This window comes from Gorilla gorilla, chromosome 1 (genome assembly GCF_029281585.2).
Source record: "Gorilla gorilla gorilla isolate KB3781 chromosome 1, NHGRI_mGorGor1-v2.1_pri, whole genome shotgun sequence".
Taxonomy (NCBI): domain Eukaryota; kingdom Metazoa; phylum Chordata; class Mammalia; order Primates; family Hominidae; genus Gorilla; species Gorilla gorilla.
Window position 1 is genome coordinate 74,198,666 of NC_073224.2, and position 19,601 is coordinate 74,218,266.

General features: G+C 40.9%; 1 protein-coding gene across 2 annotated transcripts in view; it reads right to left on the reverse strand.

Moving 5' to 3' along the window:
- Positions 1–12,641: 12,641 nt before the first annotated feature.
- RGSL1 (regulator of G protein signaling like 1) overlaps positions 12,642–19,601 on the reverse strand; it is a 118,007-nt gene continuing 111,047 nt past the window's right edge. For both annotated transcript variants that reach the window (XM_055378023.2, XM_031015564.3), the window contains 4 exons: positions 18,985–19,051; positions 17,453–17,654; positions 16,518–16,663; positions 12,642–13,373 (listed from right to left, as the gene is read on the reverse strand). In XM_055378023.2, coding sequence (XP_055233998.2) covers position 17,654; positions 18,985–19,051 — 68 coding nt within the window. In that variant the 3' untranslated portion in view covers positions 12,642–13,373; positions 16,518–16,663; positions 17,453–17,653. The remainder of the gene's footprint in view (positions 13,374–16,517; positions 16,664–17,452; positions 17,655–18,984; positions 19,052–19,601) is intronic.

Sequence of the window (19,601 nt, forward strand, 5' to 3'; positions counted from 1 at the left end):
TTTAGTCTGATTTTCTTTAAGTGACATTTCCACTTTAGGGAGTGGGTGATATCTACAATAGAAAATATTCACTAAGTAATTCCTGGGTAAGTTTTAAGAAAGGTCATCCTGCTGTCTGAAAATGGGAAAAGGAGCTATTTTTGACTTCCTAGTAATTCTGGAACAAAGTGGGCCTAGCATGTAGTGAGAGAAGGGAGGAAATGATCATTTTTCCCTCTGCTTGAATTCTCTGAGAGTTTCTGTTGACATTCTGCAAACATTTCTCGTTCTGTTGTCATCGTCACAAACATTTCATTGAGCATGTGGTTCATATCAGGTCCTGTGTTAGGCAGGCTGATTCTGTACTCTTGCTCAGGGGTAAAAGCTCTATCCCCGTGTGCTTTACTCAGCAGTTGGTGGCATTTACCTGTCTCTCCAATAAGCCTGGGAGGGCAGAGGTCATATCCCATTTCCTCACATGGTGCCTGGTGTGTTATAAGTGTGTAGTGTGTTTAAGTTATAAGATACTCCTTGAATTCACTGGTTGAGAAGAACCTTTAACATTTGATTTTTGGTGGGTCTTTGCTGGAGCTGCAGCCTGGGAGAGAGGTAAGTCTTGGAGCCGACCCCTGGGGCAGCTCTTCCGTTCTCTACCCCATCAGCTTTAGGACACAGTGGGCTTTCAAGATGATTTGGGTAAAGAACAGCACAACCTTCCTCTGGAGGAGACCCTGGGAAATTCAGCTTTCCTTTTTCCTTTCTGTGGAGATTTTCTCTCAGGCTTGCCTAAGTGCCTAGTACAGTGCCTGGCATATACTATGCACCCAGTTTTACTTGTTGCTGTTCTTAATTACTGCTATATAGTGAATTGTGTCCCTCCCAAGTTCATACATTGAAGCCCTAACCCCCCAATGTGTTAGTATTTGAAGATGGGGGTCTTTGAGAGGTAATTAGTGTTGGATGAGGTCATGAGGATAGGGCCCTCATGTTGGGATTAATGACCTCATAAGAAGACAGAAAGAGCTCTCCTTTCTCACTGCCTTATGAACACACAGAAAGAAAGTGTCCATCTGCAAGCCACAATGAGAGTCTTCACCAGGACCCCAAGGGACAAAAGTGACTAAGACAATCACCATAGGCTTGCAGCAAATGTTTATTCTCCTCCGGTTTTCTCCTATCACATGAACAGATTTTTTTTTTTTTTTTGAGATGGAGTCTCACTCTGTCGCCCAGGCTGGAGTGCAGTGGTGCAATCTCAGCTTACTGCAAGCTCCACCTCCCAGGTTCACACCGTTCTCCTGCCTCAGCCTCCCCAGCAGCTGGGACTATGGGCACCTGCCACCAAACCTGGCTAATTTTTTTGTATTTTTAGTAGAGACGGGGTTTTACCATGTTAGCCAGGATGGTCTCGATCTCCTGACCTCGTGATCCACCTGCCTTGGCCTCCCAAAGTGCTGGGATTACAGGCATGAGCCACAGCACCCGGCCATATTTTTTTTTTTAAAGGAATGTTTTTTCATCACCTCCACAGTGTTTTTCATTTGTGTAAACTTTTCATTGCTTTATGGCCTATTTGCTTAGACTAAGACCAAAAGATGGGCCAGGCATGGTGGCTTACATCTGTAGTCCCTGCATTTTGGGAGGCTGAGGTAGGCAGACCACTTGAGATCAGGAGTTCAAGAAAAGCCTGGGCAACAAGGTGAAACCCTGTCTCTACAAAAAATGCAAAAAAAAAAAAAAAAAAAAAAAAATTAGCCAGACCTGGCGGCATGTGCCTGTGGTCCCAGCTACTCGGGAGGCTGAGATGAGAGGATAGCTTGAGCCTGGGAGGCAGAGGTTGCAGTGCGCAGAGATCAGGCCATTGCACTCCAGCCAGGGCAACAGAGCCAGACTCTGTCTCAAAAACAAACAAACAAACAAAAGAGCCTGCCAAGACCAGCTCGGTCGGGGAGACCCTAACCCCATGGCGCTAGAGGAATTAAAGACACACACACAGAAATATAGAGGTGTGGAGTGGGAAATCAGGGGTCTCATAGCCTGCAGAGCTGAGAGCCCTGAACAGAGATTTACCCATGTATTTATGAACACAAGCCAGTGATAAGCATTGTTTCTATAGATTATGGATTAACTAAAAGTATTCCTTATGGGAAATAAAGGGATGGGCTGAAATAAAGGGATGGGCTCTGGCTAGTTATCTGCAGCAGGAGCATGTCCTTAAGGCACAGATCGCTCATGATATTGTTTGTGATTTAAGAATGCCTTTAAGTGGTTTTCCACCCTGGGTGGGCCAGGTATTCCTTGCCCTCATTCCGGTAAACCCAAAACCTTCCAGTGCGGGCATCATGGCCACCATGAACATGTCACAGTGCTGCAGAGATTTTGTTTATGGCCAATTTTGGGGCCAGTTTATGGCCAGATTTTGGGTGGCCTGTTCCCAACAAGACCCAAAGATGGTACTAACAAGAGGAGAGAAGTGGGCGGGGAAAAAGCAAAGGAATTGGATTTTTTGAGGCTCTAGAACACCATCAACAGGATTCTATGTTGATAATATTTATATTTAATATTATTTATTAATAATATTTATTCAAAAATAATAACATAACATTACTATGTTAGCCACTAATATTGGCCTATAAAAATTTAACCCATGAATCTTGAAGTGATTTGATGTCCAAAGCAGGAGTGAACCCAAAGCAATGAGAGACAGAAACACAGAGAATTTCACTTTCTGCCCACTGAACATTCTCTCTTCTTGAGAATCAAGTCTTTTAAAAAATACATTTTGTGAAACAATAATCAGCGAAGACTTTGTTTAGCTCTTTTAACAGGGACTAAATGACTGTGACTCAGACAAGGTAGAAGATTATGTGTCTTTCATGTTAATGTCTCAGCTGTTCAGCAGACCAGGAAGTAGGAAGTTACGCTCCATAAGTCAGTGAACAAATAAGATCAAAATCCCTGTCCTCATGAGGTGGGAGCAGGGTGGGGAAGAAAACCAACATCCATAAGGACAGAGTATACTAGAGGGTAATAGTAAGCCGGAAGAAAGTTAAGCAAGGTAAGAGTTGGTAGTTAGGGAAAGTAGATTAAATTTAAAGACGGGGGTCAGGTGGACCGCATCAAGAGGGAGCCTACCAAGTGAAACTGCAAGGAAGCAAAAGAGCAAGCCGTGGAGGTATTTGAGGGAAAGCAAACAGAGGGGACAGATAGTCAGTTCAGAGGCCCTGGGGCCTGTTCATACCTGAGCTGTTTGAGGAGCACAAAAGCATGGTTGCCATACAGAGTGAGCAAAGACCAGCAAGAATAAGGGAAGACAGAGGGGTCAGGGAACCAGGGAGGGAGGGCCCCAAAGCACATGGAAGGATTTGGGTTTTTACTGAGATGGGAAGCCCTTGGTGGACTGTGGGCAGAGGAGTGGCATGATGTAGCTTAACACTTAAAAGAATCACTCTGGGTCCTCTGTGAACAGAAAGCAGAGGGCAAGAATAAAAACAGGAAGATCAGTTAGGAGACTATTAAATAGTTTGTGCAAAGACTTTAGTAGCCGATGCTGGGTGACAGCAGTGAGGTTGACTTCAAGTGGGCAGGCAGACTGGGGATGTATTTTGAAGGTAGAGCCAACAGGATTTACTGACAGAGTGAGATATGGTGTGAGAGAGACGAGTCCAGGACAATTGTCAGCATTTTGGCCTTGAGTGACTGGAGGAGTAGGGCTGCTATTAAACGGAGGTGGAAAGGCTTCCAGAGGAGCAGGTTTAGAGGGAAGACCAAGAGTTTCATTTGGGACATGCCAAAAGTGATATTTCTAATAGACGTTTAAGTGGAGATGTCATATAGGGTTAGATGTGTGGATCAGGAGTTCAGGGAGATTGGCTGGGGAGAAATTCGTGAGTCATCTAATGATAGTATTAACGGCCTTGCAATGAGAAATGATTATTGAGAGAATGAGTGTAGGAAGAAAATAACAGGGAGAAAGAGGAAGAGAGGTCAAATAGTTACTTCCATCACTTCTGCCTACATTCCTTTGGGCGGAATTCAGCTACATGTCTTTATCCAGCTGCAAGGGAGGTTGGGGAATGAAGTTTCTGCTTGGGTAACCAGGGGCGCAGCTAAAATGTAGGGGGTTCTATTACTAAAAATATGAAGAGGAGAAGGGAAATAAGAAGAGGAACAGTTAGCAGTGGCTTCCAACTTGGTGTTTTTATGATGCATCTAATGAAAAAAGAGAACAGAAGGCAGAGAAAAAAGTGACAAGAATAGGAAGAACAAGAAGATGGGATTGGGGAGAGAAAGTTGAGGGAAAGGAGGGAGGGGGGAAATATGAAGGCGGGAATGCAGAGGAGTTTGAGTATATGAGGAAAAGAGAAGAGGTGAAGTAGGATAGAAAGAGGAGAAAAAAGGTTAGGGAGGCGTAGAGGAGGGAGGAAAAAGGGGATGGAGAAGTGTGACAAAAAAATAAAAAGACAAGAGATTAAAGTGGAAGCAAAGAGAAGGGGTAGCAAATACATTCTAGAAAGGGGGCAACATAGTGAAACCCCACCTAAAAAAAATAGCTGTGGTGGTGTGAGCCTGAGACTACAGTGAGCCATGATCATGCCATTGAACTCTGGCCTGGGCAACAGAGTGGGACCCTGTCTCAACAAACAAACAAACAAGCAAACAAATAAAAATCGAAAGGAGAAATTTGCCTTACAGGCATCTGCCAGTTACCCACATCTGAGTGGAAATTGAGGCTTATGTTTTACCAGTTTTTATACTTGAATTAATCTCACTGATATGCAGTAAGTACTGGCTGTGTGCTGGGCCCTGAACACATAGAGATGAGGGAGCTTTTTTTCACTTCCCATAAAGAACAGAACAGCAAAATAGCACCTGTAGGATGTTACTTTTTAAGAAATTTTGGGTAAATGATGTGGGTTGAAAAAGACCAGAAGCAAAAAAAGTTGAACTTTAAGACATAAGCCAATTTAAAAATGAGTAATCAAATGTATTATAAGTTTAATAGTTGTGTCCTGTGAGAAACCCAATTATGTTATAATTCATATTATTTGATAAATAATACAATGAAAGTATCATAAATAAAGACTCACACTCTTTTTACTGTAACAAGCTATTTTAATTTTTTGTATTTTATCTTGAACTCATTTACATGCATATGAGAGTTTCGCATAATTGACACCCTAGTGTATTAGTTCATTCTGATGCTGCATTTTTACTTAGATAAAATTACTTATATTACAAATATAGCATCATATTGATTTATAGTAATTATTTAAATGAATATCTAATACTCTATCAGGTTAAAGTATCCAAGATTGTTTACACATTTTCCTTTGGCTGATTTATAGTTTGCTTCAATTTTTAATATGACTAATACTCCAAAGATCTATGTCACACATATAATTTATTCCTTAAAAAATATATATATAGTTATTTTCTTCCTTCTGAATATTACTGTAAAAATGTATACATAATTATTACTTGAAATATGTGAAATACCTGGGTGGGTATGTTTAATTTTAGTTCATTGTGGGAAAGTTAATTTTAGAAAAGAAGAAAGAATAAAATAAATAGCACTTTGTAATCCTGACACAGAGTAATCAGTGTTAAACTTCTGATATAGATATATATTTTTTTGAGACGGAGTTTCACTCTGTCGCCCAGGCTGGAGTGAGTGCAGTGGCGCAAACTCGGCTCACTGCAACTTCCACCTCCCGGGTTCAAGCAATTCTCCTGCCTCAGTCTCCCAACTTCTGGTATTTTTAATATGCATATACATTATATTATTATGTTCATAACAATATAGATTCATGTATCTGCATACTATTAGTCATAACTTGAGTCATAGCATAATGCAGCTTTTGTATCTGCATTGACTTCCATTCTGGATATTTTCTCATATTATTAAATACTTCTCTGCAACATGCACCATGATTTATCTAACTGCATCCCTCTTACTGGACAGTTAGCATTTTTATTTACTGCAATTAACAACAGTAAAATTAATTTGAGATCAGCCTTTGCACACATCTCTGATTAATTCCTTAGAGTTAAATATCTAGAACTTGAATAACTGGTTTAAAAGTTTTCATATTTTTATGAGTTTGAAATATATTAGCATATTGTATTCTAGAAGGGCTGCATCAACTTACAATTTTCTTTTGTCTATATGAGAATGTCTGTTTTCCCTCACACTTAACAAGAGGCAGTCTCTTTATTTAAAAAACAAATGAACAAAAAATAGCTCTATCAGTTTCATAGGTAAGAAATTAACTCTTCTGCTTTATTTTGGATTTTTTTGACTACTTCTGAAGCCAAATATTTACACCCTCTATTGGTAGATAATGATTTGTGTGACTGCCCATGTTCTTTCTCCATTACAAAAAATTTGAAGTGTTCATTTTTTGTCATTTTTAAAGAGCTCTTTATATATCGAAATTATTCACTTTGTCCAGTATCTTCTATGTAGTCCTCTTTTTAAATTGTACTTTTAATTTTGTTTATGAGAAACTTTGAAGAATAGAAACTTTAGATTATTAAGTAGTACAATACATTAGTATTTTTCTTTCAGCTTTTTGCCTTTGTGTTATGCTTAGAAAGTCATTCCCTTTCCAAGATTATTTGCCTTCACTTTGAATTTTTTAAATTGTTCTGCCTTTTCAATTTAACTGAAATGCTTTTGGCATGTGGCCTTGCATCATTTTAAATTGTATGTATGGGTGGAGGGTGGCCAAGAATTTCTATGAAAATTTATTAATATTAGCTATGAAAAAGTGATTTGATATTAAAAAATGGGTTTTTATTCAACTGTTAGCAAATTAAGCTGTTATCCAAAGGAAGGCTTATCTGTAATGCTGATTTTAGTCTTAAGAATCTATAAGTCTCAATTTTACTATGTTAAATGGAAAGACATCCTATGTTCATGGATTGAAAGACTTAGTACTGTTAAGATGACAATACACTCTAAGTTGAACTCCAGAGTCAATGCAATCTTTATCAAATCCAGCTGACATTTGTTTATTTACCTATTCACTTATTTAGCAGAAATTAAGCTGATCCTAAAATATGGAAATACAACAGCCCCAACTTAGCCAGAACAATCTGGAAAAAGAAAAAAACAGAACAAATTGGAGGACTCTCACTTCCTGATGTCAAAACCTATTACAAAGCCACAATAATTAAATAGTGTGGTACTGGCATAGGAACAGACATGTAGATTAATGAAATAAAACTGAGAGTTCAGATATAAACCTTTACATTGGTCATAAGCTGATTCTTTGCCAGGAGTATGGAAGACAATTTTATGGGGGAAAGAATAGTCTTTTCCACACATGGAGGTGGGATAACTGGATATACACATGCAAAAGAATGAAATCAATACCCCTCCTCACACCATACACAAAAATTAACTCAAAATGAATAATACACTTAAATATAGGAGCTAAAACTATAAAACCTTCAGAAGAAAACATAGGAGTAAATTTTTGTGGTTTTTGGTTAAGCAATGGTTTTTTAGATATAAGACCAAATGTACAACTTACAAAAGAAAAAACAAGAAAATTGCCTATATCAAGGCTTGAAAGTTTATGCTGCAAATAACGCTAAGAAAGTGTAAAAACAACCTACAGAATGGGAGAAAATATTTGCAAATCACATATCTGATAAGAAACTTGTATCTAGAATATATAAAAAGCATTTACAACTTAAAAATGAAAAACTAAAAATAATCCAACTTAGAAATGGGCAAGGGATTTGAACAGACATTTGTCTAAAGAAGATGCACAAACAACCAGTATGCATACATAAAGACGTTCAACATCATTAGCCATTAAGGAAATGCAAATGAAAACTACAATGAGGTTTCACATCGCACTCACTAGGATGGTTAAAATAAAAAAGACAGACAATGACAAGTTTTGGTAAGGTTGTGGAGAAATTGAAACACTTATACATTCCTGGTGGAAATGTGAAACTGTGCTTTGGAAATCATTCTGGTAGTTTCTCAAAGTGTTAAACAGACTTACCATATGACTCATCAGTTCTACCCCTAGATAGACACACAAACTAAATAAAAACATAAATCCTCACAAAAACTTATTCATGAATGTTTACAGCAGCACTATTCATAGTAGGCAAAAAGTGAAAAACAACTCAAATGTTCATAAACTGATAAATGGATGAATAAAGTGTGGTATATCCATATAAGGGAATATTATTCAGTGATAAGAAGGAATGAGTATTTGTTATGACTTAGATGAATCTTGAAAACATTGTGTTAAGTAAAAGAAGCCAGTTAACAAAAGACTAAATGTTGTGTGATTCCATTTATGTGAAATGTCTAGAAAAGGCAAACCTATAGAGACAGAAAGTAGTTTAGTGGTAGCACAGAGCTGGGGAGCATAGTGAGGAGAAATGGGGAGTGATGGCCAGTGGGTATGGGGTTTCATTTGGGGGCAACAAAAATGTTTTAGGATTAGATTGTATTGACTGTAAAAACCTGTGAATACAGTTAAAAACTATAGCGTATACAACATAAAGGAGTGAATTGTATGGTGAATTGTATCGTACTTCAAAAAAGTTGTTAAATTTTTTAAAAATATATTTTTTAATTTTAGAGACAAGATCTCCCTCTGTTGCCCAGGCTGGAGTGCAGTGGTGGGATCAAAGCTCATTGGAGCCTCAAAGTCCTGGGCTGAAGTGATCCTCCCACCTCAGCCTCTTGAGTAGCTATGACTACAGGTGTGTGCCCCGACACCCAGCTAAAAAATCTTTTAAAAGATGCAAATAATGTGAAATTGCTGACATATTTTAGATCATGGAGTACCTACCTGCTACAACATTCTTTCTTTTTCTTTTTTTAAATAAAGGTTGGGGAAAGATGATGTCATAGAAAAACCTTTAAATTTGACAGTCATGCTATAATAATCCAAGTAAAATGCCACAGAGATTGGGCTAAATTGAGAGACTATGTAGTCTCAATTTACAAACATATTTCTTTGGGAGAAAGATATCACTATGTTTATTTTTAAGAAGTTGGTAAAGCACATTTGCTGTCACGTTCCTGGAGATAATCCCAGAGTCACTGCAGACTAAAGAGATTGAGGCAAACTGGCACTGTTCTTGAAGCCACAGAAATGTTGAGTTATCATCAGGAAGACAACTAAAGAAAAGTCTAAAGCTGTCTATGTCACTAATTCCTAGCATAAACACACACAAATCATTAAGAATGGCAGGGCCAGGAGCAGAACAACAAATGCCACATGGATAACACTTTTTTAAATAAGACCTACAGAACTGTAGCCAGTCCAGAGAAGGCTGACTGAACTGACCAAAGACAAAGTCCTCTGTGCCCATTCTGATTGCCTGTCTCTCGTTTTTCAGCAATAAAGCATATGTGATACAAATCAGTAGTTCTGAATTCTGCCTGCAAGTTAGAATCACTTGGGCTCGAGCCTAGACCAATTAAATCAGAACGTTGCGTGGGGCTTAGGCTCCAGCATTAAAAAATCTCGCAGGAACTTCCAGTTTCTCATCTGGTCTGTTAGGAGCTTAGAAGTCATCACTCCGTCTTAACAACAAGTAAATAGTGAAGTTACTGACAGATTTGAAAACAGTTACATACACTGTAGGATAAGAAGACACACAAACGTGTTGCTGTTTGCACAGTAGATTATTTCTGCCAAATTTGTGGTCTTATATATGAATGCATGCAGAATGGATTTATGAATACCCAAAGCAACATAGAAGCATGGCATAGAAGATGAGAAAATTTAATAGGAAGTACTCATGTCCATTTATATCAAATCATAGAAGAATTTCAAAATAAGTAGCGCCATATAGAAAATGAATGTGAACACATTCTCCAAGGAGAGACATACCCTAAAAGAAAAAAAAAACAGCTATTCAAGATGCAAGACTTCAAAATATGATCATAAAAGTCGGTCCACTCTTACGGACTACTTCCGAGCAATTGCCCATAATATGTAATATACCTTTATATATGTTGAATTTTTTTAGTTTTTTTGTTTTGTTTTGTTCCCCTACTATTTTAAATTGTCGCCATTTTTTTGACAATTTGTTATGTATTCCATCTTTGCATCATTTCCAGTACTGGGGGTATAAATTGTGTAAAGACTTTTAGAGAGTTCTAATTTGTTTTATGCATTTTTTGCAAATTTGACTCCTTTGTTGACTTTGTCCATGTATGTAAAAACATTGAAACTTTCTCAGTAAATGAAGAGATGGTCCTTTTTGTACATCTGCTTTTATGACAGATAACATTTCTCAAGATCTCAGCTCTTTGGGCAACTGCGTATGTGGTAGTAGTGGCCTAGTGTGGTTTTTGATTGATCTTGTCAAAATACTTAGGTTGTGTGTCATAATATTTCAGATGACTGCAGTTATAAAGCTGGGTGCACACAATTACCAAGCATAGTGATATGCATTATATATGTTGTTTTTGACTTGCTTCCTTATGACTATGGTTTGTCTGCTCATACTGTTATGTTTGTGTGGCTGTCATTAGCATAGCTGAATATTTACACTTACCAAAATGTTATCATTGTCTATTTTATCATGTCAAGTGGCTTATGAAGAGTTCTGCTGTGTTTTCATGTCTTCCAAATACATCCCCTTTTAAAATGTAAATAAATATTTTTAAAGAATTTTTAAAATTATTTTTTCCAGAATTGTGTTTTCAGGATTTTGATCTTTCAGGCTTGTGATTTGTTGAATTTTAGACTTTAGGGATTGTGAAATCTTTCAGGATTTCAGCCTTCAAGATTATAGCGTTTGGGATTGTGTCTTTCACGATTATGGCCCAACCCCCTGGCAAAGAGGTCTGATTTCCCAATTCTGTCCTTGGGTGCAGCTACCAGGCGCCCTATCCTCAGAGCCCAGGGTTGGTCCTGGAGCCCCTGTGTAACTAGCTCTGGGTACTGCATTTTCCCTCACAACCTCCCTGGAGCCCCTGTGTAACTAGCTCTGGGTACTGCACTTTCCCTCACAACCTCCCTGCACTCTCCCCTGCCTTTGTAAGTTGTCCCTTTACCAAACCACCTCAGATTACCCTAATTAGAGAGTGCCATCTCTCTTCTGCTGGGACCTTTCCTATGTTCTCCTGGGGCCTCTATCCTTCCTCACTATCCATGGCACCACACCGGTCCCTGGTCCCTAGTTCGCAGCATATGAATGGGTTTAATTTCCAAATTTCTTTGACAGATGGTAGCTGGAAGCAGAATCATCACATCTCACAGAAACAATACCATCATTGGCACTGAATTTGTCAGATGAGGCCATCAGTGCCCATTTAGACCAAGTATAATTGATGTTTTACAACCAGCCATCCTCTCCCCTCCTGAAGGTGCCCAGAGAACTTGTGGTTCCCCTTCCTTCCCCGCTTTCTGTAGCCCTCTGGATTCTTCTTGCTCCTCCCTTCACCTGCAGGGACTCAGCACTCATAGCTCACTTTCACCCTCAGAAAGTCCAGGATGGGGCCTCGGGAGGCAGGACTGGAGAAGAGTAATTCCCCCACCAAAGCAGATGCTCCTCTCATCCCTGCTGGGACCCTGCCCCAACCCCAGTCCCAGCCCCAGTGTTGTGTATTCAAATTCCCAGGCCCATCCCATTTTGGTTGGAGGCAGGGAACAGGGGGTGTTGCTAGATCAAACATAGGCTGTTCAGTTAAATTTGAATTTTAAGTAAGCAACAGATAACTATTTTAGTATCAGTTAAATATGTCCCATGCAATATTTGGGCATACTTAAGCTAAAAAAGTACTCATTGCTTATCTGAAATTCATATTTAACCCGGTGCCTGTATTTTTATCTGCTAAGTCTGGCAGTCCTACATCTCTTCAATCTTTTTTTTTTGTTCCACTGTTCCCATTTCCACCTACCCAAACCCATATTTCGGCACAAATACAATTCTTGAAAAAAAATGACTCGTGTAGACTCTCTGATTTTCCTCTGACATTTAAGCAAATTGTTGAGTCTTTGTGTACAGAATCTCCACGGGACACCAGGAAGTGTCACATATTTTGAAGCCACTGACAAGATGTGTAGTGCTGGCATCTTCCTGCCTGCATTACTTTGCCTATAGAATGAGGCTTACAATTCCTAGCCCTGCTGTCACATAGTAAGTGTGCAATAAAGGCTCACTAATATTTTAAAAGTACGTATCTGTCAGGAACTCAGGGTGTGCATGTAGAGGGCATGGAAAGAAGTCTCATTACTCCCTATTAATAATAAACATATAACACACAGATATCTTCCAAAGGACTATGTATGTGTTAGGAATTAAACAGATCTTGTGGGGTTTTGTTGTTTTTTGTTTTGTTTTGTTTTGAGACAGGGTCTCACTCTGTCGCCCAGGCTGGAGGGCAGTGGTGCGATCTTGGTTCATGGCAGCTTCGACCTCCCAGGCTCAGGTGATTCTCCCACCTCAGCCTCCCATGTAGCTGGGACTTGTGATGCCCTTTTCATTCTGCCCCCAAGGACCATGTAACTTTTTGGAGAAAATACATTCAGAGTTTTCCCAGGAATAAATTATTCACTATACCACTCCTGACCAACCACTTCCTTCATGTCCTGGGAAGTTTAGGGAAAAGATAGAAGGAGGGAAAGCAACTAAAGTCCCCCACCCTCCATCTGTTCCTGGCCTAATGCTGTGCTCTTGGGCTACATTATATGCAGTCAGTCCTCAAACAACCCTATGAGGTAGACATCATCAGCTGCATTTCACATATAGTGTTGGGAGTCAGCGAGGGTAAGTAATTTGCTGATGATCACAAAGTTGCTAGGAGCAGAGATGGGATTTAAACAAGACTGTCTCATGGAAAACCACGAGCTCTGACGGAGGGTGCAGGGCCTTCTGGTCTGGACTCTGTTTGCTGGGGGAGGGCCCACGTGTTAAAGTCACTGGGTGGGACTAGCTGGCTTGTGATCTTCATCTGGGAAAAGAAGTATTGTATCCACGAATCATTTGGATTGGAAATGACCTTGGGAGCCCTCTTGGGAGCAACTTATCATTTTTCCTGTGCTCTTTTACTTATGAAGAGGATGGCAGGCCCACAGATTGTGAATGTGGACATCCTTTATTCTGGCTAATGATCTGCAGCCCTGGAGGTGTATGGGTGAGGGCTGGCACCCTGAGGTCCTGCACATACGGGCCACCTCCTCCTCCGGATGACACTTGGATCAGTTGGAGGCTCTCAAAATGAGGGATAGATGTATTTTCATACTTCTGTATAAAGAGGGGAGACTTCATGTCACTCTCTGACATGTATCAGAAAAGGCTTCTATATAGATGACAGCAGGTCTCAGTCACTCTTGCTGTTTCTGCTTTCCTCTGCCTCTTTCCATCACCCTTTAGTCTGAATGGGCTGTATGAGATTCCTAAAAAACAAAGAGTTCTTAAAGCATCAAGATTTATTGGAATACAGAAAAATTCATGAAGACAATAGCATTTGCTATTTCTTCTTTATGGTGGTCGTCACAACTGTAATTGATAGTTGAACTGATTTTCTGTTAATAGCACAGTCTGACTATAAAGTCAGTGAAAGCATGAACTTCACATTCTGTTTTCTCCACTGCATTTCCAGCACCCAGCACAATTCATTTAGTCATGCATTCAATATGTATTTATGAGGCAACTATTATCTGCATGTCACTGTGCTAGGTAAGGTGAAAAATAGTTCTTGGTCTATTCTAGGTACAAATAAAAATAGGACTTGGTCTCTGCCCTACAAAAGCATGTAGTCTAGTAGGTGAGACACATACATGAATAAGTATCTCAAGGAGAGGAAAAAATCTGTCTCAGAAACTAAGAGGAGAGAGTAAGAGGAGAAAGGAGAATCAGGAGGTATCACAGTGTGATGTCTGTGTGATGGAGAAGAAAGGGAAGGGCCCTTTAGACAATCACCAAGTTGCTGGAGAATGGCGTGTATGAGATAGAGAGAGGAAAAAGATAAACCTGGAAACCTGGACTGAGGCCATATTAGCAATGGCCTTGTATGTCCCACAAAGGAGTGAGACTTTTCCAACCAGGTGAAGGAGGGGAATAAAAGCTTTCACGCTGAGGAAATGAGCAGGTCAGATTTGTTCTCAGTGTGTGGGATGAAGCAGAGTGTGTTGGGTGTGTGTGGAGAGGGGAATGTGGTGACTTCACAGGGCCAGTGATGGGGACAAGGGCCCGACAAAAGCAGTGCCAGTGGGATAGAGAGGAAGGTCTGGATAGCAGCGACATGTCCAAGGCAGAGTGGCAGAACTTCCCTTTCCTGCATGTAAAATATGGGAGGGGAGGCAGAGGAATGAGTTGAGGATGATTCTGGGTTTTCTAGCTTGGAAGATGGGGTTGATTGGAGAAAAGAAATAAAGGGGCCAAAACTGATTTGGGATACATTAAATTTGTGCTGTGGATCCTGTTAGAATGGATTAAATTTGCAGTGGATCCTATTAGAGGAGAAGCTAGGGGCTAGGGATCTCAAGCAAATGGGAGAGTGCGTTGTAAGAAGGTAAGTTCAACAGGAGAGCCACAGGGGGCACTGATATTTAAGGAAGAAGCAGAAGAAATGTGAAGAAGAATCAGAAAGAATAGTCAGAGCTATGACAAGAGAAAGAAAAAAATGGTGTTCCCAAGTCTCTAGGAGGCAGTAATTGCATCAGAGGCCCAGATTGTGCGTTCATACATTCTTTTCTAAGGAAGGTGGTCTAGAACTGTGGTAGGTAGAATTTCTGGTGACCACCCTAGGATATCCATGCTCTAATCTCTAGAATCTGTGAATGTGTGACCTTACATAGCAAAAGGAATTTGGTGGGTGGAATTAAGGCTAAGGACCTTAAAACAGAGACATTATCCTGGATTGTCTGGGTGGGCCCTTAAAAGGGAGTTGGGAGGCAGAAGAGGGAACCAGAGAGATGTGATGATAGAAGAAGAGGCAGGAGAAATTCAAAGAACGGGCAGGACTTGACCCACCATTGCTGGATTTAAAGACAGAGGAAGAAGGCCATGAGCCAAGGAATGCAGGTGGCTTCTCAGAAACTGGGAACAGCTCTCAGCTGACAGCCAGGAAGGAAGTGAGACCTCCATCCTGTACCTACAAGGACTGAATTCTGCCAATAACCTGAATGAACCAGGAAACAGATCCTCCCCAACAGCCTCCAGAGGGGAACACAGCCTTCCTGACACCCTGATGTTAGCTTGAGTCTCAGGTCAGATTTCTGACCTACAGACTTGTAAAATAATAATTTGTGTTGTTTTAAGCCACTAAGTTTCTGGTAACTTGTTATGGTAGCAAAGGGAAACTAACACAGGAAGTGAAGTAGGCCAGGTTCCTTACCTGGTCCCTCTTTCTTGGCCTTTTCCTTACAGTGGCCCCTGGATCTAGTGTTGGAATGCCTTTTCCTCCTCTCCCATATTTTTTGTTCAAACTAGACCCAAGACCCAAATCTAATTTCAAGAGCAAAGAAAAATATTAAAGCAAGGAATGCAATTTGTTGGGCTGTGGGTCAGTCTTGTCCCTAACTAAGTTTTGTTTTAACTGTAATGTTACAGACATTTTTAATTTCTCACTTTTTTCCTTCCTTTCTTCCTTCCTTCCTTGCTTCCTTCCTTCCTTCCTTCCTTCCTTCCTTCCTTCCTTCTTTTTTTTCTTAAGTAGAAGCTCTGGCAACACCAGGTTGGCTGGCTTGAGCGGACTGTCTCTGACCCCTTTGGGACATGTTCTCCAGTTCACCACAGTCTCTACCACTCCCTCTTATCTCTCATGGACTGCTTTACTCATTTATACACCCTGCCTGTATTCTACAGGTGACTGACTTAATGACACTAGACTAACTGGCATTAGAACATGTTAGATCTGGGATCTTTGAAGGGAGCATGTAAGAAACCGAAAGAAGCAATCAACAAAACTTAACAAAAGAGAAGATTTTTTTTTCCAACTCAGGGAAGACCTAATAAGTATCATTAATCCTTTTAAATAACATGTTTGTGTGTTTGCATACCTACACATGAGTATAACCATGGTGAATGTGGAGAGAAAGATAATTAAGAAATAGGAAGATGGGGCAGAGATCTAAGTTCAAACAGATCAGGAAAAGTACCTTTCTTTTCCTTAAGTGTGGCCCATCTATTGCCAACAAGCAGGTTCAGCCATGTCCCACTCCAATGTGAGTGTATTTCAGTATGTGACCACGAATTAGTATTTTGCTAGATCCTTGTCAGTCACCTTGTTGCTGGCCTAACATCCTCTCTAGTTTCATGCCTGGGGCTTGCGACTTGTTCCTTTTTGATGAAACGCTTCCCTGTTACCTCAATTCCACTAACTGAGCTCTTCTTTATTCCTTACCTGGGGTCTTGCCTTAGTTTTTTGCCTGATTTTTAGGAACTGGGATTCTGTTTCATGCCCACTCTTCCTTCTATTAATTGCAGTCCTGTTCTAAAGCTCTAGCCCTGATAGGGAAGGGAAGACTCATGCCCTTTTGTCTAGGCCTTCCTGTCTTGCTGGGCCTTCTCCCAGGGGCCCAAGGGGCTCTCCACACCTGGCCTTTTTTCAGCCTCCTCTAGAGTCATGTCTGCCCACAGTCTTCCTGGATCTCCTGCAATCACAGCCCCACCAGGTGACCTCAGAGTCTCAGGTGTTCACGAGTTCTGCTCCAACATCACCTTTTTCATCCTTGTGAAAAGTCTGGGAAATAAAAAACATCAGCACAGCAGGAAGCTTTGTCCAGAAATTTGAAAGGATTCTCCAAAAAGCTTTCCAGTCCTTTTCTATTCTGTAACCCACAGAGATGACAAGCCAACCTGTCCTCAGTTACCTCAGGTGGAGGGCTTGTTCAGGAAATTCTGACTCATTTTACTTCTGATTTTTTTTTCTCAAAGGAGAGAAAATAGGCCTATTCATTTAAAATTATGACAATAGTTTAGGGCTTTAGGTCAAAAACCTTAAAGTTTTTTTATCCACTAGTTGGCAAATGAACAGAACTCTCGGGAAGAACTATTCCTTTTGTGCATGAAAAGTTACATAAAAGGTTGGCATAGAACAAGAACAGGACAAAAAATCAGAAATGGTGTGTTCTAGTCCAGATGCTCCCATTTACTGCCCAGTAATCTTGGGAAAGTCACTTACCTTCTCTGTGAGTCAGATTCTTTAACTGTTTAAAAATCAATGATTTCTGACAAGGTTGCCCACGGGGTTGTTGTGAGGACTTACTGAGACAACGGGTGTGAGTCATTGTCTAAATGAGAGATCCTACCATTAAAAGACACCATCTGTCCCTGCTGATAATTATAGCACCTTGCTCCTGATTGCCTTCAGTGATCTTTACATCCATTTGTCATGGGATTCTTTAACAACCTGAGCCAGGATTTGCACACAGTCATGAAGATGTGGAGCAAGACCTAGAGCCCAGGTCTCCTGATCCAACTCACTGTGGTGGAAAGAAGCGCTTCCTCTCATGCTCTGCCCAAGTCTTACCCATTGCAGTCTGGTCCTGCCATATCTGGGGTGTCAACCCATTGCCCTTCTTGATCGTTTCTGGGGAAGATGGTACCAGGACCTTTCATTTTTGACCAGAAAAGTTTCTGTCAGTGTTAGGAGGCCTCTAAGAGATGATTTGCCTCTGCTGGGGGTCTGGCTTGATTACTTCTTCTCTTTTTTGGTGTAGGATAATTTTTGTCTGAAGGGAGAGAAAACAGCCAGTTATCACAATTATGATGCAGTAATTGAAGTTGCATTCTCTGTTGGTTTGCCGCTGTCATTTCCTTTACGAATGGCAATAGCCAAAACTGAAACCTTCAGGCTTCAGAATAGGGCTTCTCACATTCTTAGTCTCACCTTCTTCCCCAAGGCCTTATAAACTCTGAAGCCATGCATTGCTTTTCCAGTGTAAAGAGCTTCAAAGTATCTGGTTTGTCTTCTGGGCACTGGGACGGGCAAATAATTCCTGGGCAGCTTCAAGTCCCTATTGGAAGGACAAGTCTGGAAACAGGCCTGAGAAGTGACATGGCTGGCAAGGACACCAGGCCTGTCATTCAGAGGCTGCTGTCTACCACCTTGGCCTTCAAATAACTCTTTGGCACTCCTCAGCTATGGTTTTCATGACCCCTGGGGATTCTTCCAGAGCCCTAACTTAGCATCAGTTTCACTTGGAAGCTTGTGCAGAAGTGAGTTAGGCTGAAGCAGATTTCAACAGACTCAAGTCCCTTCTGTTCTTATTGCCAATATCCTGCCAAGCATTAGAACAGATCTTCTTTCTTTCCCACCTTATGCACCCTGCCCTAAGCAGCCTGGAATATTTAGGAAGCTGGCAATAAAAGATCATCTGAATAAAGAGAATGTAGGATACATATACACAATGTAATACTAAACAGTCATAAAAAGATAAAATCATGTCTTTTGCAGCAACATGGATGGAACTGGAGACCATTATCTTAAGTGAAATAACTCAGAAATGGAAAGTCAAGTATTGCATGTTCTCAGTTACAAGTGAGAGCTAAATAATATGTACACCTGGATATTGACCGCGAAATAACAGACACTGGAGACTTGGAAGAGTGCGAGAGTGGGAGGTGGGTAAGGGTGAGAAATTGCCTAATGGGCACAGTGTATACTATTTGGATGATGACTACACTAAAACCCTAGACTTCACTACCTCCCAATATATCCATGTAACAAAACTGCACTTGTACTCCTTAAATCTATAAAAATGAAAAATAAAAATCAAAGATCACCTGGGACACTTCCACAGCAGTAGTGTTCTACTGAAAAGTGAGTCAGAGACTCCAACTTCTTAAAAGTGCCTGTCCTAGTTGGAGGTGAGAAAGGACCCCCACAGAGAAACACCTCCTTAACTTCCCACCAGAGGCAGCAAGCTCAGTTTCTAGGTTCTGCATGCCGAGGAGAGGCAGGGTATGAGGCTAGTCTCTGGAAAGTTTATACCATCTCCCATTGCATGCTTGGACATAGCAGCTCTGAACTGAAGAAGAGGATTTCCAGCTCATGCCTACCACTGGACGGGATGCAGCTGCATGGCAGATACCACGAGTCTTGGCTGAGTAAGGTTGCTTGATGAAGCTGAAGAGAAATACAGAGAAAAACTGCATCAGGACTCATGACACAGACGCAGTCACTGAAAGGCCTCCAGCCTGGAGGACCATGCTGGGTGGGCTTCCACGGACACCTCCAAGGTAGGGGTTTGATAGCGAAGGTAAAGCAGGCCTGTTCCAGGGATATTCAGGAGACCTGGTTTCTATGCTGCAATTTGTGTGTTTGTGTGTGTCCCGGGAAACCTTTCATCTGGACACGAAGGCCATAATGTCAATCACGTAGACCCAGGGAAGTAAAATAGGAGATCAGGACAGATGAACACTAGAATCACAAGACTTTAGGGCTGTTTGGAGCCTATGGATCACAGGCAATGTTCCATAGTGGCCTCCTCCATGAAGCAATGAGGAAACACGTACAAATGGGCGGTCAGGTATGCTGGCATTTCATGCCTGTGAGAAGCAGAAAAGCAGTATTTCCAACTTCTTCCCCTAATAGAAGCTGGCAGTTGGGATAGAAAGGGAAGGTTTGTTAGGAGAGACTATGTGGAAACAAAGGCAGGGTTAGTGTGTGGGAGTGG